At 43.3% G+C, this 21330-nt stretch overlaps 1 protein-coding gene across 9 annotated transcripts in view; it reads right to left on the bottom strand.

Annotated features, from left to right (window-relative positions):
* The window catches only part of LOC135205820 (cell cycle checkpoint control protein RAD9A-like), a 434453-nt gene that overhangs the window by 263335 nt on the left and 149788 nt on the right, over positions 1–21330 (bottom strand). For all 9 annotated transcript variants that reach the window (XM_064237070.1, XM_064237038.1, XM_064237049.1 and 6 more), the window contains one exon: positions 4726–4877. In XM_064237070.1, the coding sequence (XP_064093140.1) occupies positions 4726–4877 (152 nt within the window). The remainder of the gene's footprint in view (positions 1–4725; positions 4878–21330) is intronic.

Genomic DNA, 21330 nt, shown 5'->3' on the forward strand with positions numbered 1-21330 from the left:
TATGTTCAGAGTGCTCGAAGTCTTCAACTTCCTTGATTGGTCGCTGGGAGTCTTGGCTAAGAAGACGCAAGTGCCAGAGTCTTTCTCACCGGGAGACCTTCATTGTGTATTATCCTGCATGGATAAATCAGTAAGAGATGGAGCTAGCGAAATCGCTTCCTTGTTTGGGGCGGGAGTCGTAAAGAAGAGATCAGTTTATTGCTCCTTCTTGACGAAGTCCGTCTCCCATGCTCAGAGGTCTTCGTTATTGTTTTCTCCTCTCTCCGCTCAACTGTTTCCCAAACAACTGATTCAGGATATTTCGAAAGCTCTTTCAGCTAAGGCTACGCAGGACCTTCTGGCCCAGTTAGCGAGGAAGCCCCGTTCCTCCTTCTCTGTCAAGACGAGAAAGGAGAAGTCAAGTACTCAGGAACCCTTTCGAGGGGCTTCTTCATCCAGACCCGCTTCGTTTAGAGGTCGTAGACCCAACAGAAGAGGAAAGACTTTCTCTAAGTCAATCAAGACTTCTTAATAAGACTCAAGTCCTTCAGACGACGGTGGGCGCCAGGCTTTTACGATTTGCAGAAGTCTGGGCCCAGAAAGGAGCAGATTCATGGACCCTATCAATCGTGAAGAGGGGTTACCTCATCCCTTTCACCTCAAGCCCTCCCTTGACGCCCACCCCAAGGGAGTTGACGGCCAAGTACAGGGACCTCATCATGAACCAGGCCCTCCAACTGGCAGTAGATCAGATGCTGGAGAAGGAGGCAATCGAACTAGTGACAGAACATCATTCAGCAGGCCTTTACAACCGCCTTTTCCTAGTTCCGAAATCCTCAGGGGGATGGAGACCGGTGTTGGACGTAAGCGCCCTGAACTTCTTCGTAGAAAAGAAGAAGTTTACGATGAAGACCACTTCTTCGGTGCTGGCAGCGCTGCGTCCAGGGGACTGGATGGTGTCCTTGGACTTACAGGACGCTTACTTCCACGTACCAATCCATCCTTCCTCGAGGAAGTATCTCAGATTCATGATGGGGGGAAGAATTTTCCAATTCAGGGCTCTGTGCTTCGGCCTCTCGACGGCCCCTCAAGTGTTCACGGGGATCTTGAGAAATGTAGCTCAATGGCTTCATTTGGAAGGGGTGAGGATATCCCTGTACCTCGACGATTGGCTTATTAGGGCCAATTCGAAAGATCGTTGTCTGAAGGGACTTACAGAAAACCCTGGAATTGACGAGTTCGTTGGGGCTTCTGGTCAATTTCCAGAAGTCATGTTTAGTGCCCGAACAAGAGTGTGTTTATCTGGGGATCCAGATGAACTCTCAGAGTTTTCAGGCTTTTCCATCTCAGGAAAGGATAGCCCGGGGACTCGAGAAAGTAACAACCTTCTTAGGGAAAGAAGCATGCACAGCGAGGGAGTGGATGAGTCTGCTGGGGACGCTCTCCTCGCTGGAGCAATTCATTTCCCTAGGAAGGTTGCACCTGAGACCGCTCCAATTCTTTCTTCACCAGAATTGGAGTAGTCGTTCTCAGGATTTGACGTTCTCCCTGTCCATATCTCAGCAATTCAAGGAGGAACTTGCATGGTGGGCAGATCCCAACAAGTTTGCGCAGGGACTGTCTCTGCAATCCCAGAGCCCCAACCTAGTGTTGTTCTCCGACGCGTCGGAGACAGGTTGGGGGGCAACTCTGGGAACCAGAGAGGTGTCAGGTACCTGGGTGGGGGACCAGGTGTCCTGGCACATCAACAGGAAAGAATTGATGGCCGTGTGGTTGGCTCTGAAAGCTTTCGAATCCAACGTCAGAGAATCCGTAGTGCAGATCAACTCGGACAACACCACAGCTCTGGCATACAACAGGAAACAGGGGGGGACGCATTCCTTCTCTCTGTACGAAACAGCAAGAGACCTTCTTCTGTGGGCCGAAGAAAGGAGAATCAAGCATCTCACCAGATTCGTACAGGGAGAGAGGAATGTGAAAGCAGATCTCCTCAGCAGGAAAGATCAGGTCCTTCCCACGGAGTGGACACTTCATCAAGATGTATGCCAGAGCCTTTGGAAGTAGTGGGGCAGGCCACACATAGACCTCTTTGCCACATCAAGAAACACGAGACTGGATCTTTACTGCTCTCCCATCTCGGATCCAGGGGCAATAGGGATCGATGCACTTCTTCTCGACTGGAAAGGGCTCGATGTCTACGCGTTTCCCCCCTTCAAGATTCTGGGGATAACACTCAAAAAGTTCGCAGAGTCAGATTCGACGAGGATGACATTAATCGCTCCCTTTTGGCCAGCCCAAGAATGGTTCACAGAGGTACTGGAATGGTTAGTGGACCTTCCAAGACAACCCCACTTCGACAGGTACCACAAAAATCTCCCCGCTCTCAGTCTGACTGGCTTCAGACTGTCCAAGTCTGGTCAGAGCGAAAGGCTTTTCAACAACAGCTGCTAAAGCAATCGCAAGAGCTAGGAGGTCTTCCACCTTACGAGTATACCAGTCGAAGTGGGATATCTTCCGACAGTGGTGCAAGAGGAATAACCTTTCCTCTTCCAGTACCTCTGTGACCCAGATTGCGGATTTCCTTCTATTTCTTAAGCAAGAATGTGGTCTAGTGGTTCTACCATTCAAGGATACCGCAGTATGTTGGCGGCGGTCTTTAGACACAGGGGCCTCAATATATCTGAGAATAAGGACCTGCATGACCTTATTAGGTCTTTTGAAACGGTTAAGAAGCAGTCTCCTAAAACACCGAACTGGAATCTGGACGTGGTTCTTCAGTTTCTCGGATCGTCTAGATTTGAACCCCCTAGTTCAGCCTCGTTCAAGGATCTGACAAAGAAGGCTCTTTTCCTTATGGCTCTAGCATCTGCCAAGAGGGTCAGTGAGCTTCAAGCGATTGAGGGCAATGTTGGATTTAAGGAGGAGTCTATGGTTTGTTCTTTCCTCCCTGGATTCCTGGCAAAGAACGAGAACCCATCAAATCCATGGCCCAGGAGCTTCGAAATTCGTGGGTTATCTTCTCTTGTAGGGGAAGAGCCTGAGAGAACTCTTTGCCCAGTGAGGATTTTAAAATATTACCTGAAGAGAAAAGAGCAACTTACGGCCAATCAAGAGGTACTTTGGTGCTCCGTAAAGGACCCCACTCAACCCCTATCAAAGAACGCTCTGTCATTCTTCTTAAGAAGCCTTATTAAAGAAGCACATGTTGCTTGTAATGAGGGTCATTTTAAGCTTCTTAAGGAGAAGGCCCACGAAGTGAGAGCCATTGCAACTTCGCTGGCTTTTAACAAAAATATGTCTGTGCGGAACCTGATGGAGCCAACCTTCTGGAGATGCCACTCGGTTTTCGCAAACCACTACTTGCGTGATGTGAAAATCACTTATGACAAATGCTTCGCCTTGGGCCCTTACGTATTGGCGGATTCGGTGCTGGGGCAGGGAGCTGGAACTTATCCTTGTTAGGCTTATACGTATATTTTTTACCCTATGTTTTGTATTTGTTGATTATGGTTGTCTGAAAGAGGATGCAGGGAGGCATCTCTTTAAGTCGTAGTACTAACCCTAGGTAGTTTGGTTAGGTGGTCTGATGAGTTTTGGCTCCTTGCGGTAGTAGTGGTGAGGATCTGTTAAGTAAGCGAACGAGTTCCCTTTGACATGATCCGACTTGGATTCTACCACACAAGGGGATCAGATATCCCGGTGGTAGATCAGAGAGTCTTTCAGCAACAGGTCACGTCCTAGCTGTAGCTCTCCAGGCAATGCAGACTCAGAGACAGTATCAATGAAGTCTTCTGCCTGAACAGGTAAGAACCAAGGTTTTTTATATCCTACAACACCAGTTGTTTCCCTTCTTTCTTTTGTTATTTAGCTGTCTCTTACCCTCCACCAAGGGTGCCAATCAGCTAAGTATATATCTGACGGGAAAGTTCATGTACAAAAATGATATTGTTAAACTACAATAAAGTTTTGTACATACTTACCTGGCAGATATATACGATTAATGGCCCGCCCAGCCTCCCCTCAGGAGACAGGTGGAAGAGAAAATCTGACAGGAAAGTGGGATTGGTTCATACACCCGCCACCCAGCGGCGGGTAAGGTAGACCACCTGATCTACCTGTCGCGTGTGCCGCGAGATTTGAAATTCTGTCGGGAACGTCGGAGACTATAGCAAAGTATATATCTGCCAGGTAAGTATGTACAAAACTTTATTGTAGTTTAACAATATCATGTTTGCTACTAGCAATAGCGCACACAGTGAGAAAGGTGATGGACTCCTAAGGAGGCAGGCTGCAATCCAGAACTCCCAATAATAAAAACCAACCAGTCGAATACGTAGAATGACTTTGATAGAAATAAAAAAAATAATAATAATACAGGCAACCCCGGTTATCAGCAATATGGGTTTATGGCACTTCTCTAGTGCTGAAAATCATCGATTTTCGGTGCCGATACATACCTAACATAGGCACCATCAACTGGTTATAAGCGCCATAAATGTCAATTTTCTGTTATCTGCAATTTTCCCTTGTCATCGAGCCGTCGGGACAGAACCCCTGCCGATAACCAGGGACTGCCTGTAATGATACATAAGCCAGCAAAACAAACATTTCAGACTTTTCTATCAACATCTGTATAAATTCAAACTTGAACAGAAAGCTATAAATCTCTTGATAAAAACCACCTAGGTAAATAGGAAAATCTAGTATCTCAGCTACTATTATACATAACAAAATGGAAAAACCAACCTTCATAGCTACTTTGCATTTCACAGCTTCTTCACTAATGCTGCACTCTTTTTGCACACTAATGCCTTCATCATAGTATGAAAAAAATCCAGATCCAAAATGGAAACACACAAAAGCAGACCGTGCAGCATTGACTGTCCTGAAAGATATTCCTGAAGAGGAAGCTTAGTTAGTACATTTACTGATTTTACTAAAAATATCTTGACAGCAAGAATTAAAAAAAATAAACACCAGATTTTTATGTGGGAAAAACCTATTTTTGATGGTCCCTGTTGAGTGCTCAAAGAATTTACCCTCCATGGTGTATGCCAGCGCCCCATGGTGACTAGACTAATACCAAAGAAATATCTTTTAGTCTGGTCTTGTAGCTGGGTATTGTGTCATAATGATAAAACACTATGACAAGTGATAGAGTACTATAATGGACTCAAAGACAAAAAGGCATTTTATCTTGTCTTCAGTAAAACTGTACCCAGTTTCCCACATCAAGACTGCAGAGGAAGTGACTATTGCGCATGTGCGTCGGTCATCTTGTTTTACAGTCGGGCGGTTAAAAAACCAAGAACCATTGCTCTGTTGGTCAATGCAGGATGAATCTTTACCCAAATCCCATGGCTTTTCATCAGGGAAGAGGGAGGGTTTTGAGGGCTTAACAGCTTCTACCAAAAATGACATTTTTGAAAGTAACATTATTTTTCCCTAACCATACAAAGCTGGAGTCCTTTACTTGGGATAGATTGCAATCCAGCTGAAACTACCAGCTAATACATTCTTTTATACCGAGGTAGTTAACTACCAGGTCAGCAGTTACCTGTCCGCCAGTGGGGAAGCACCGCCCTCCCACTAGCTCACTGAGTAGTCACTTTGATTACTGCCAGGACTTTGATGATGACCTTTGATAACAAGGGGATGGGTGTTTGACTGGACCATACAAGTAAAGGACTCCAGGTTTGTATGGTTAGGGAAAAATACATTTTACATTCAAAAATGTCATTTGTTCCTACACCGCATACAAACCTTCCGTCCTTTAGTTAGGAGACTCATCCTCAGGTAGTGATGGAAGTCCTGTCTCGCTGGCTGAAAATGGAACCCGGGATGCCAGGACCTGGGCTTATAGCTCGGAGTCCTGGATCTTCCACCCCGTGAACCATGTAAATGTGACCTGATGGCTGACGGCCTGGGTATCAAAGGCGTGAGTGTAGAACTCTCTCTGGCAACCAAAACCAGGCTATATAATCATAATGGGTTTGTTGGGTTGTAGCACACACCCCCTCAGAAATGAGTGTGGAGACTGACTTCTGTGTGTCTCCAGAAAAACCATTAATTGGACATGGCATGCTTACCAGTACCAAAATCGATGCCGGAGAGTGGGTTTCGATGCTGTGGTCCCAAGTAAGGGGAAGGTGGAGAGAAAATAGGCCAGTCATACTCTCACATTCACCCCCAGCCTGACACGGAACCTCAACCCTAGATTCGATACTCCCGACCTCTGAGGGTACGGAAACAGCTAAACCACTTGTTGAGCAGCTACCACAGGACCAAGATCAGCTGTGTCAAGGTAGCTGTGGGTACAGTCTCGAAGGTCAAACCTGGTGAAGGTTGAAGGGCGAGACCATGTGCCAGCTTCCATCACCTGGGTTACAGAGAGGTTCTTCCTGAAAGCAAGAGATGTGTTCATTCCACGCACACTGTGAGCCTTCACTCGACTAGTACCAGCAAGTGGAGAAAAGGGAGGGGAGAGGGCACAGCAAATCACCCCTTGAATCCATTGTGAAATGGTACGTATTCCTTGTAACACTCTTCTTTGAAGGACCAATAGTCAAAAAGAGATGGTGTATGCAGGGTCAAGCAGAGCTGGTCCATTGGAGGTAGTACCTCAGTGCTCTCAGAGGACAGAGAAGTAGCTCATCTAGGTCTCTGGTTACCATGCTCAGGCTCACAACCTGGAACGAAAAGCACCAAGAATCGTCCTGGGCCAGATTCTGGGTTTTAGCAACAAACTCAGGTATGAAGTGAAGTAGGCATTAGTCCAGTGCTCAGTATGAGCGACAGTGTAGTCTAGGCCATGAAAGATGCCAGGGACAACGATTCATAAGGAGCTCTCTTCAAAGGCCTGAGTACAGCAGTGATGTCCCAGGGAGGAGGCTTCACCAATAACGGAGTGCGCCCCTGTTCAAAGTGCAGTATTGTAAAATTTCTATCTAACTCTATCATCTTTCCTATTATAAAATCTAGAAGATTTAATGCCTTGACTGAGACAGATTTAGAGGAAGAAGAGAGACCACCAGCAAGGTACCAACTAAAAACGACGCTTTCTATAGAAACCACTAACTATGAAATCCTTAACCCTTAAACGCCTATTGGACTTATTAAACGTCGACGAAAACTGTCTGTTGGGTACTTAATCAACGTATGATACGTCGACGCAAAAAAGTTATTTTTTAAATTCGCGGAAAAATAGTTATAGGCCTACTTGGCAAAAACTTTTGAATCACGTGCCTTGAGGGATGCTGGGAGTTCACGGATCAAGCTGTTGTTTTGTTTACAAGCATTACCCAGGCGCGCATGCGCGAATTGCTTTCTTCTCGCACCAGCAAGCATCAGCGACGTGTCGTCGAAGAGCGATCTTTTGCTGCAATCATGTTTTGTCGAACTTTTGCGAGTGTTTGAGTATTTGTGGTGGTACAAGACGTACATAGAGATGTCTGAACATCAAATGTAGCGCGAAAGGCACGTTTTGCCTCTCAGTAGGGATCGTGTGAGATGTATTTTGGACTTGGATGCTGGAGAGGGACCAAGCAACCAAGATGACCTAGCTCCTCAACGCCGTTCCGTACAGCCTCGTGTGACCAAAAGTGTTCTAGCACCTCATCGTGTGCCTTTTACGACCCCAAGGAAGCATCGGGGTGTCCTGAGGGTCATTCGTAGGCATTTGGGAGGCCTCGAACCAAAGGACATAGATGATTACTTGTTGGAGCTTGATCGGGAGCAGCTCGTAAGTCCTCATTTTGATGGCGGTTGGTCATCTAGTGACGAGGACATCACTCCCAATGTTATTGATGATGAATATTTGCCCCCAATATCCGTACGAGGGTCACAGGCTGAAAGTGAGCTGGAGTTTAGTGGTTTTAGTGCCTAGGAGGAGGAGGAGGAGGAGGAGGAGGAGGAGGAAGAGGAGGAGTTGTCGTTGTCTAGTTTTGTTGTTGAGGACGACACAGAAAGCGCGGGCTTAAGTGAGGGAGATGGGTGTGAAATCGTACCCGAGCACATGCGCGCACGGGCACGTAGAAGGTCAGAACGTCGCACCAGCCCAGGTGAAGGCCGTTCATCCGAGAGCAACGAGGGGTGGTCGGAGGACCCCACCCCACCAAACATGCACCCATTCACGGCAGCACCTGGGCTCACCGTACCTGTTCCTCTCACTGCTCCCTTGAACCCATTAAGCGAGCGATCAGTAATCTTGAAATTTGCCATGATACAACTTAACGAAATATGATCACTAGCAAATTGTAACTTCAATATGGACCATAAATAAATTTCAGATACTTGTCAGCAACAGCAAATTGCTAGCTGTAAAATAGTCAAATCAGTAGGCAAACCAAGAGCTAAAACTAAGAGGCTAAACAAGCCAAACCAAAAGGCTAACAAAGCCAACAGCAAAGGTGACCATACAGTCAAAATGGGCTAAAAGCCAAATACAAAGGCTGTTACAAATAGCCAAAAACCTTAGGCTAGCAAAGCCAACAGCTAAAGACTGACCATACAGTCAAAATGGGCTAAAAGCCAAATACAAAGGCTGTTACAAATAGCCAAAAACCTTAGGCTAGCAAAGCCAACAGCAAAAGACTTGACCATACAGTCAAAATACGCTGAAAGCCAAATCTAAAGGCTGTTACAAATAGCCAAAAACCTTAGGCTAGCAAAGCCAACAGCAAAAGACTGACCATACAGTGAAAATGGGCTGAAAGCCAAATACAAAGACTGTTACAAACAGCCAAAAAACTTAGGCTAGCAAAGCCAACAGCAAAAGACTGACCATACAGTCAAAATGGGCGGAATGCCAAATACAAAGGCCATTACAAATAGCTAAGAACCTTAGGCTAGCCTAGGTAAATTCCACATATAAATGTGCAGCTGACAACATAGTTCAAATAAGGCTAGGCTCAAACTCACTAGGCCACCCTAAATAAACTGTAATACACAAATACACTAACTTGGAAATAAATGTTAACATAAATTCCAGAATGGTTACCTAATACCTAAATTCTCAAAATTTTGTCTTCTCAATACAACCAAGAAAACAAATAAATATGCCTTACAGTAATAATGTAACAAATTTCTTTGCAATTTGCGTAAATATAATGAGCAGGCTATATATCAAATTATTAGGTAGGTCTGAAAATTGGAGACGAAAATGTTAAAGAGTAAAATTGGGCTAACTTTCAAGTTACTGAAAGGTTATGCTAGGTAAACACAAGTTACGACTGAATCCAAATAATAATGAAATCGTAGCCTAGCCTATATGAATGAAAACAAGATTGGGCTCTGCCGTAACGATAATAACTGCCGAATGGTTTATGCAAACGAAAACCAAGAACCGGGAAAGGTTAGGCTAGGACAATCGCGGATCCGGTTCGAAAGGACCAGAAAAAATTTTTACTGTGGTGAAATGATATCCTCCGATTGCTCAAAATGGTCCACAGCACAATTTTCTTTAAGAAGGCAACAACGGTAGGAATTTTAGGCACTGGAATTTTATTACAAACCAGAAATCAACTTGTATTTACTTTAAATCTCAATGGTAGTCGACAAACGCAGACGAGAACTAACCTAGCATTCTTATATAACCCCTATACACATGCAAATTAACTTATATAAGATACTTAGCTGGTTCGACGTCTTCAGGAAGAAAAGTACCCTTAATTACATAATATAATTAACACAGAATGGCAGTGCTCGCCACTATTGGGATACACGAACGTCCCCTAAATAGTCACGTGCGTACAGTAACCCGGACAGCCGCACACTGCCCCAACATTAAGGCGGGAAAAAAAGTGGAGGGAAACTCTGGTTGCATTTGCGAAATACAAGCGAAAAAATAACACATAATTAAAAATAATTAATAATCATTAATTAGTAAATCACAAAATCTAAAGTAAAGTTAATGATAAAGAAATTAACACCTTTTCTTTAAATGGAAATGAAAATTAAATGTGTCATTTTATGACTGTACAAGATATTACATAATATGTAGCATTATCGATTAGCTCGGTTACAAAGCCATAAACAAAGATATTTTTCTTATGCCCGGTAATTTTTCAGCCTTGAATATACATACTAGTTTGCAGTTTTACATACAGGCTAGGCTGCCAAGTCATAGCAAACCAAGTCATTTTGCTAAGCTTGCAATATCCTAGTATGTAGCCTTACAGATAAACTAGGTTGTATAATACCATCCAACCAATACTAATCTTTTTGTTAGGTTATCATTTGATTTTATAACTAAATTATCACTTACTCTAGGCCTAATTTAGAATAATCAGAATTATAAACTTCAACACTCAAGGTTACATGTTATTTAAAGCACAAATACTTTAAATTTAGCCTTAAGGTTAGGCTACCATCTCATCTCGAACCGGTAGCCAATTTTTTACTAGTCTTAGGTTACGTGGTCTAGGCTAATAATCTAGTCTGATAGGATGTTTAGTAAGTGTTTTCCACTTAACATTAGGTACGTACTACCTGTTCCTAAGTTATTTAGGTCATGCTAAATATGCAGGCTATATAAAAATGATTTTTTAATGATAAAATAAGGTTTCACATATACTTACCAAACAATTACATTAGCTGTACGCTTTCTTAACCTGGCAGTCGAAAATTCAAATTCCTGGCGGCGGTAGCAGCGCTACCATCGTTTGTGTAGGTGATACAGATCCCACCCACTTTCGGGAATACCTGGTACTGCTGAGCTTTAGACTTCAATTCGTTTGAGCCGCAACATCAATCTGTGGGGAGGAGGGAGGGCTCTGATTATGTAATTGTTTGGTAAGTATATGTGAAACCTTATTTTATCATTAAAATATCATTTTCACATAAGTGACTTACCAAACAATTACATTAGCTGACTCCACATTACCCAGAAGGTGGGTATATGGACAGCTTTATGAACAAAAAACAGCAGTCATGTGCTCACATTATATATAATGTCTGCAGTACCTTATCTTATGAGAGAGCAGCTACAGGTAGATACTGCCTCTGGTCGGCGCTCTCATCACATGTAGGAGACGTGGCAGTAAAGGCCAGGGATGGTGGGATTTTTGCAATCATGGAAGTTCACCGATGATTGACAAAAACAATAATAGTTTGCCCTTGCCCTGGGCGAAAAGACCAGATAACACTACACAACACCATCACCTACACTAAAAACCCATATGATACCCTTAACCAGATATAAGAACTGGTGGGTACTTCAGGTACATGTACCCCCAGGCTTCCCATAAACGTAAAACACCTCAAACTCAGTAAATTGAAGATTGCCAGTCTCTAGATGAGGATTTTTCTGCGGACTGGCTCAATCTGTTGTCCTGTGTGGACAGGGCAGCAAGACACGGTTCAGTGGAATTGGCTGCCTTATTCACTATGGGAGTACTCAAAAAGAGAGAAAGGTGGTGCTCCTTCACATCTCTAGGAGTAACCACGAAACAAACATCGGCTTTGTTGTTCTCCCCCGAGTAAACTTCACCTGTTTCCAGAAGAAACCGTCAAGCATGTACTGTTGGACCTCGAGAACAAGTCCACCAATGATCTTCTGTCTCAATCAGTGAGAAGGCCTAAGGAACCTCAGGCGACAGGAGCCAAAGCTTCACCTTTCCAAAAGCACACCTTTCGAGGAGGTAAGTCGAGGTGGTAGCAGAGACCAAAGACTAACCTACGAACCACCTCCAAGTCTACCAAGAGACCTCTCTTTAAGACAGATAAATGATCGAAAGGTCCTTCACCCACCCGTAGGGGCAAAACTCCACAGCTACTGGGAGGAATTGGGGTCGAAGAGGAGCAGAACAGCGGGTCATACAGGTGCTTCGAGAGGGATATGTGATCCCTTTCACCGGATCCACCACTGTCCAATACACCTGTCTGTTTGACAGCATACTCTACGGGATCAATAAGAGCTTTGGCTGTAGCCAAAGACGTAGAAGAGCTCATCAGCCAAGAGGTCATAGAGGAGGTAACAGACACAAACTCCCCAGGGTTTTACAACCGGCTCTTTGTAGTCCCCAAGGTATCAGGGGGATGGAGACCTGTTTTGGACGTAAGCGCTTTGAACATCCTCGTCCGGAAGATGAAATTCCCAATGGAAACCAGTCGATCAGTAATGTCAGCCATCCAACCGGACGACTGGATGGTATCTCTCGACCTGAAGGATGCATGCTTCCATGCCCCCATTCATCAGCACTCCAGAAAGTTCCTGAGATTTGTCTTCAAGAGGAGTCTTCCAGTTCAGAGCCCTCTGCTTCGGTCTGCCACACACCTCAAGTATTTTCTCAGATTCTTGCTTCTCTGGGAAAATGGCTGCACTTGATGAGGATCAACACAGCCTTTTACTTAGACGACTGGCTCCTGAGAACCAGATCCAGTCGTCCGTGTGTGAAGGACTTGGAGAAGACGCTTACTTTGGCACAACAATTGGGTATCTTAATAATCACTGAGAAGCCCCAATTGATTCCTACTCAGAGGATTCTCTATTAAGGATGATTCTCGCTAGCTTTTTGGGTTTTTCTCTCCCTGAAGAAGAAAGAATCCTGCCTGTCGCCAGTCCAACAGTTACTGGTTCGCCCATCCTGCTCATCTCTTGAATGGATGAGCCTAGTCAGAACCCTGGCTTCACTGGAGAGTTTGTTAAGTCAGGACGCCTACACATGAGGGCGCTTCAGTTCTTCTTGAAAATAAATTGGTCCTGGAAGACACAGTCAGACTCACTAGTTTTCCCCCTGATGGAAGAGATAACGATGGATCTTCGTTGGTGGCTTTCGAGGGAAAGATTGCAAGAAGGAATTTCCCTAGTCGTGTCGAACCCCGACCTGCAGTTCTTCTCAGATGGCTCAGCCAGCGGATGGGGAGCCCTCCTAGGAGCCAAGAGAGTATCAGGTCTGTGGACAGAATGAGAAAGACCTTGCACATCAATGGGAAGGAATTGAAGGTCATCCTTTTAGGAGTACAAGCGTTCGACCTTTAGTCACCGGAGGAAACATAGGAGACTACTCGGCCAACACCACAGCATAGTCGTATGTGCAGAAGCAGGGAGGGACCCACTCGTTCTCTCTCAGCAAGATAGCCGAAGATCTCCTCACCTGGATGAACGAGAAGAGGATCACCCTTCTTCCAAGATTGCATAAGGGAGAATGAATGTGATTGCAGATGAACTGAGTCGGGTAAATCAGGTGTTACCAACAGAAAAGACTCTGAACAAGAGTGTGTGTCAGGACCTCTGGAAGCTTTGGGGAAAACCAACAGTAGACCTGTTCACTACATCGAGGGACAATTGCCTTCCCCTTCCTGTTCTCCTATTCCAGAACCACTAGTGTGGAGAACAGATGCGATGCTGCTAGATTGGGCAGGACTGGACGATTGCGCGTTTCCTCCCTTCGGAATGATAAGAGAGATCTTAAACAAGCTTCAATCGCACCAGAATGTGACAATGACCCTAGTAGCGCCATTCTGGCCCAGGAAAGAGCAGTTCCCGGACCTTCTCATTCTGCTGGTGGATTACCAGACTACTTCCACAAAATCCATCGCTTCTCAGATAACCCCATTACAACCGATACCACAAAGGTTGTCCGCTCTGGTCCTGACAGGAATCAGACTGTCAGGAACCTGGTCCGAGCAAAAAGGTTTCCGGGAAGGGCGTCAGAAGCTATTGCTAGCTGCAGAAGAAGCTCTTCTGTTGAGCTCTACCAGTCCCAGTGGAAAGTTTTAGGTCATGGTGCAGACGACCTAGCATCTCTTCTTCTGAAACATCATAACAGAAATTGAGGAATTTTGTTATTTCTGAGGGACACCAAGAAGTTACATCAGTTTCCAAGCATAGAGGCCTCGACATTCGTCTTTAGTTCCTCCAAGATTCCAAGCATGAAGAAGTGGAATGGAATTGGACGTAGTTTAGGGTGGCTCAACGGTCCCCAATTCGAACCATTGAGTTTGTCAACCATGAGAGACTTAACTAGGAAGACACTATTCCTAGTCGCCTTAGCCACAGCGGGCAGAGTAAGTGAGAGTCCACAAGGCCGGAGAAGTCTCCTTAGGAGGAGGCAGAAACTCCCAAAGAAGAAACTTCTCCTTTCGCATAAAACCTGTAGTTTTTATTTGCAACTTCGACTGAGGGAAGGCGAACGAACCCTTGTCTGACTCCCTCTTCTTAGCAAGCCACTCTTCTCTTCTTTCAGTGCTTTCTTTGAGGACTGGTTTCGGTAATCCCGAATGCGTTGATCTCCTATCCTTCACAAACATCGACGGAGGGGAATAAGGCGAAGCTGATTCAAAAAGCAAAGTCCGTATATGTCTGCAACAGGAACCTTAACAGACTAGAATGAGCAGAAGAGGGCTTCGAATCTTGGTCTTGAGTTTCCTCTTCCTACAGGATGGCCGATACCCCGTCTTCCTCTTCCGTCTGCCTCGTTGTCTTCTTCAAAAAGACCATCAATTCTTGAAGTTGATGTTTAAAGGAACCCAAAGTGGAATCCTCTAGCAAGGGTTTGGCCTTCGCATCATCCTTAGGCGAAGACGAAGTTGTGGCTGTCGTACGGCTCTTCTTCAAAAACGAACGACTGGGAGTCGAAACAACATGAGACGTATGAAGCGAACGACTCGAAGCAGCTCGAGACGTATGAGGCGAACAAGTCGAAGCAGCTCGAGGCGAATGAGGCGAACGAGTCGAAGCAGCTCGAGGTGAATGAGGCGAACGAGTCGAAACAGCTCGAGACGAATGAGGCGAACAAGTCGAAATTCCTATCGACACACAACCAGGGTTGCCGTTTTGAGGAATTTCATCTACAAGTGTGGCTTCTGGTGACATCTGGCAATTCCTCGTGGCTTTTCCGACGACAGGCTATGGCACTGAATAATGAAATTCTTCATTTGCCATTATGTAGAAAAAACGGTACCACTGCACATGACGAATCCAACGATGCGAGTCAGTCTCACAAGTGTGCGAATGTAACAACTGAATGTCTGACTCCGTCCAAAGATACGCTATCCGATGGGGACTGACGATCCTCCCTGAAAATCTGGACTGGAGTCGTGGCTGTCGTACAGTTCTTCTTCGAAAACTAACAACTGGGAGTCGAAACAACACGAGATGTATGAGGCGAATAAGTCGAAACAGCACGAGACAAATGAGGCGAACGAGTCGAAACTCCTACCAATACACAACGAGGCAAGTCAGTCTCGCAAGCGCACAAGCGCTCTTAACAGGCGGCGACATCTCTCTCGTACGCTGGGCATGTCTCTTCAAAGGACGCGACACTAAATCACTTCACACTTTTCGCCTCGACACAGGCGACTGCACTTCCGAGTTGGACGACAACTGCACGTCACTGATATCTACGCCTTTCCAGCGGCGTTTTCTGGGCACTTGTGGGTCGACTACGTCGACGGAGTCAGCGACTGACCGTGGGCAAACTCCCCCAGTCTCCCTTCAACCTCCGGTATGTCTTCTCCTGGGAGCTGGGGAGTATGACAGTGACCTTCGTCTAGGAGAACAGGGGGAACGGACAGCCGCCTCCTTGGACACGACACTGACACTGACACTTGGCCTAACACTGGCCTTATCGCTTGACTCTTTACGAATGCACCTCTAACATGGAAATGGTGTTGGGATCAGAAACACGGGATATCTGGTCTGGAGTAAATGGTACTGAAGTTGGAGGACTATCAAAAAGTGAAATAGATAAAAGTGGAGAAGATAGTGACGGTTTGCTCACCTCTAAAGGCACGGAAGTTGTCTCTACTCTAGTTTTACTACACGCTCTAAGCGCTGCTTCCTTCTCCTATCTTTGTCCATTTTATCCAAATATGCTTGAAAAGTCTTCCAACCTTGTTCATCTAAACTACGGCACTCATCACAAGTTAATTCCTTGCTACAGCACTGACCCCTACATTAACACATTTGGAGTGCGGATCGTAACATAGTTTAGCTAATCTAGTTTTGCAGCCACTGCTGCAAAACCTAACTGATGAAGAACTAGCATCAGGCATCTTCGTAATAACTTGAATAACTAGGCAGCTAACTGATGAAGCAAAAAAACCAACCAAGAAATTGTACATCACCAAAAAGAAAAAATCCACAATGGCGACGAAAGTTGACTGCAACAACAAACCACCGGTGTTACGCCATGGCCGGCAGAAAACGAATTTGAAGTATAAAGCTCAGCAGTACCAGGTATTCCCAAAAGTGGGTGAGATCTGTATCACCTACACAAATGATGGCAGCGCTGCTACCGCTACCAGGAATTTGAATTTTCGACTGCCAGGTTAAGAAAGCGTACAGCTAATGTAATTGTTTGGTAAGTCACTTATGTGAAATGAAATTTATTTAGCCTGTTTATCAACTTCTAAGAACTTGTCACTTCAACATTAGGTAACTACCTAATCCCGGTTATTTAAATCACCTTTAGGATATATAATCCTTGGTTACAAGCTAGAAACAATAGCTACCATAGTCTTAAATTATTTGCAATGAATCAGTTAGGCTACCAGCTCACATAGGATAACACCTAGGATATTGTAGACACCATTATCTTAAGGGGGCTGGCCGGAACCCCTATATATGGTGGTATAGGGCGAAAAATGCAAAGTCATGAAAAAATTCATGGAGCTTCATATGGCAATTGAGAATACGTATACGAAATATTTCGTCAAAATTCCTCTTACTTTCATAGTTACAGGGTAATTAGAAAACATAACTCAATAAGCCTAAAACATTCATCCGCACAAGAAAATGCAATATTTCTTCTGTTATCGTAAATTTTGATAATTATTGGCAAAGAAATTGTGAGAAATGGCATCTGTAGAGATTCCGTGGCTCGCATAAGCGAGTATCTGGTTCAATCAGGAATCAGTTGAACCATAGACTTCAAGTAGGTTACACGTTCGAGTTTCACCTCGTGACATTCGCTTGCTTTTACGTATGTTTATGTATGTTTCGGCAAGAAGTTCATCATGCCAATGAGGAAAAGACAAGGAATACATCTCGCTAACATACAGACGAAGAAAACTCGCTCAAGTATTATTACAGAATATCATAATATACGCGTAGTTAGTGAAGAGAGAGGGGAGGGTTGCTTAGTAACGCCCCCTTCTTGCCTGACAGCACACGTCACACTGTGCCCAAGGCTACGATCTTTGAGCAAAGAGATCTTCATTTATGATAAATAACATAGTTTGGTTTTTTAATACCCAAAATGGAATATGAAATTCATAATAATCATGATTTATCAAATTGTCTTTGTAAAAAGAGAGTACACCTTCGAGTCTCACCTCTGACATTCTCTTGCATTTACGTTTGTTTATCTTTGTTTCGGCAAGAATGTCATCATGCCAAAGAGGAAAATACAAGGAAAACATCTCGCTAACATACAGAAGAAAATTCGCTGTAATAAGCCGAGCTAGTGAAGGGGAGAGAGGGGGTTATGTAGGAAGGAGTGCCCCATCTTGCCTCAAGCAGTGCCCCAGGCTAAGCAAAGGGATCATCATTTATGATTAAATTATGATGAATAAAATAGTATTGGTTTATTAATACACAAAAAAGAAATATACATTCATAATAATCATTATTTATTAACATTGTCTTTATAGAAATACGAAGGAAAACTTTGAACACCCGTATCTCAAAACTATACTTATTGACCTTCAAAATCTATCTCCTCACTTAATTTTAAAGCTATAACATTGGAATTTGGTATATAACTCAGAAAGACATTATAGAACAATCAAATAGAGCCCTTTTTTCCAATTTTTGTTTCGTCTTTTTTTTATAAATTTTTTTCTCGTGATTTACAGGGTTTATTTTTTTACCATATTGAAAAATTCATATCTAGCAAAAAAATTACTTTTAGAAAAAAAACTCTCCATTTGATTGGAGGTCTACATCAGGTCTATATATGGTAGTAATCCCAGGTCTTAATATTAAATATCAAAGGAGGAGATAGAATTTGAAAAATGGTTACTTTCGGGATAAATTGCCCTGGCGTCACAAAACCGAAGGTCAGAAGCAAAAATCATATGCGGTTTGGAGATGTCCCAAGTCACCTTATTAAGTGGTATGAATGTCAAAGTCCTGTCGTTAAAAAACGGCATTAGCCGGCCGGCCCCCTTAAAGGATTAATTAAATAAATAACAAATTGTGGATCAATTCTTTAGCTAAAACTTCCAAAAGGAATGATAAATGCTTTAACAATTTTTGCTTTCATAAAAAGGTTAGCAAGGATCTTGTATTTCACCAACCATGTGCTCTCTAAACAAAGGATGGCCAAACAAAGGCCGTTCTACATTTTTAAACCAAAATATTTTTCATTCAGGCTTCATAATAAGCATTTAACTTTCAAATCTTGGTGATCCATGATCCTCGAAGTATAAAATAGCATTGCAACATCTCAAATGAGAAGCACTGTTTATATTGACTAGAGTGGTAATGGATCCTGGTCTTTTAACTGGCCCAATCGCAAAACATGATGGCCGATGCGCATGCCAATAGTCACTACTTTTGCTATCTTGATGTAGGAAACTGGGTACAGTTTTGCTGAAGACAAGCCAAAATGCCTTCTAGTCTTCAAGTCCATTATACTCTATCACGTATCATAGTGTTTGTCATTATGACAAAATGCCCGGCTACAAGACCAGGCTACAAGATATTTCTTTGATATTAGTCTAGTCACCATGGGGCGCTGGCACACCATGGAGCACTGGCACATACCATGGAGGGTAACTCCTTTGAGGACGAAACAGTGACTACACTAGTATAAAGAAATGTGAACATTGTAAATTCCAAAGGATATGCCAAAGGTATTCAACAAAATGACTGCAAAATCTGAATTGTTCATTTAGCTTTTTTCATAATAAATCCTGTACCAGGAACTAACTGGTTATTGGAATAATTCAAATAGATCAGGGTCCAACATAGTGTTTTTAGGAACACTTCAAACTGATTGATGGTTATGCATTCTAATGTCACAGTTAAAAGTTTACTGATGTTAAACCTTCAATTCATTATTGACATTTTAAATGCTGTATAGTGTAATGGCCTCAGCTACAACCAATGAAATACTTCAAAATCTTATTCACCTTAACCTGCAACAATGTCCACAATGGGTGGAATCAGCCATAAAGAGTATGCAAAATTATTCAGGGGGGCAAATAAACACTGGAAAAACACTTAATATTTAATAATAATAAAAAAAAAAACACAGACAGAAATGACACCTGAACCACTTAACACATGAAGTATTATCAACAGAAATACCAGTATAAAAAAAGCATACAGTACTGTTAGAGAGAGAAGGCAACACACGGATACTGAATAGGGGGTCCAGAAAGCAGGAGAGGACTGAAAAGACGAAGCGCAACCTAACGATATACACACTAACTTAACCTATACAAATAAAGAATATGATAATAATCTGCTGAAATCTCAAGACGTCAATATCAATCTCCATGTCACATACAAAGCTACCCAAGACAGTAATCCACTCCAGGGAAAGGCACTGCCCCTGGCACTGTAACTGAGCCAGAGGCATAAGCTGGAATGCCATAACTCCAGTATCAAAGGAGCAAAAACCCACAGGATAAATCACACCTTACTTGAAGAAGTCCTCTTGGGAATTCAAGCAGTAGGGACAGCAGGTAACAACTGCAACAGGTAATTCAATCAAGCACAACCACAGCTAAGAATTCATATCTTTCATGGAAAAAGACAACAGCTCCTGAAGTGGGGAGGGGCTAAGGTGACATGTCTTGAAAAAAAAACAGAATTGTAACTACTAGTTAGATACTAACGGGCTGGTGAGGAAGACAAAAAATTCCTTAAGAAACTTTACCCAAGAGGCTAAACATTAATATATAAAATGCAAATTAATATAATGAAGTAAAATAAAAGGACAACACACTAACAATAGCAAATTTTAGCACCCAAGGGATGGGAGGGATTTTTTTTATACCCAACAGTTGCATATGAAAATCTCTGGTTCAGATCATATGATAATGTACGTATGTTGTTATTCTGGGCCATATTTGAACGAATTTTGAGGGAAAACGGCAACACTTGTAGGAACACATACACATCTCAGCTCAGGATATCAGGGAGCTTAGCAAGACTTTGAGATTTCATGAGGGTGTGTATTACATCACCCCATCCCAGTACATTTGTTTATCTCTCCCAATAAACATATGTACTCAGAGAATGCTCTTGGTTTAATTCTTTTCTTTTATGATAGTAAGTCAGCTGTAATTGTAATTTTGCAAAGTATAATACAAAAAACATTAGAAAGAATGTGTATAACTCACTAAAATGATATTGTTAGTATACAATAAAGTTTTGTACATACTTACCTGGCAGATATATACGATTGATGGCCCGCCCTACCTCCCCTCAGGAGACAGGTGGAAGAGAAAATCTGATTAGAAAACGGGAATGGTTCCTATTCCTGCCACCCAGCGGCAGGGTGGTAGATCACCTGACCTACCTGTAGCGTGTGCCGCGAAATTCTAATTTCTGTCGGGACGACGGAGTCTATAGCTAAGTATATATCTGCCAGGTAAGTATGTACAAAACTTTATTGTATACTAACAATATCATTTTTGTAAATGAACTTTCCTGTCAGATATATACTTAGCTGATTGGCACCCTTGGTGGAGGGAAAGAGACAGCTATATAACATAGAAAAGGGAAACAACACATGTTGTAGGATATAAAAACCTTGGTTCTTATCTGTTTAGACAGAAGACTTCATGGCTACTGTCTATGAGTCTGCACTGCCTGAAGACCTACAGCGAGGGCGTGACCTATTGCTGAAAGACTCTTTGGGTCTACCAAAGGGATTTTGTTATCCAGTTACATGGTAGAATCCAAGTAGGATCTTGTCAAAAGTTGGTTCACCCGCTTACATGACAACACACCTTGCCTAGTGGCATAATTAAGGAGCACAACACCGATCCCGATCACCTGATCCTAACACGAGGGTTAGTACTTAAATTGAAGAAAGTTATACTCAAACTCCTTTCAAACAACCCTAAAAACTCGACGTTAAATAAAATTTAACTCACTAGTTAAGGATCAGTATCGGCTCCCTATCCCAGCAACGTATCCATAGACACGTAAAAACCAAGAGAGAAGGATCTCTCGTAGGTTATCTTGACATCCTTCGGGTAATGGGAAGTCAACACAGAGTTGCATCTCACGTCTGTGACAGCTAATATGTCCTTTATTGACATATTCTATGGAAAGAACAAGAATTCGCAAAAGCTCGCACTTCATGCACTTTAATTCTCAGCTGTTTGAAGGAATCATCAAGGCACTATCATGTGCTTTGGAGATCACACTTGTCTCAAAGAAGGCCA

Source organism: Macrobrachium nipponense, chromosome 11 (assembly GCF_015104395.2).
Source record: "Macrobrachium nipponense isolate FS-2020 chromosome 11, ASM1510439v2, whole genome shotgun sequence".
Taxonomy (NCBI): Eukaryota; Metazoa; Arthropoda; class Malacostraca; order Decapoda; family Palaemonidae; genus Macrobrachium; species Macrobrachium nipponense.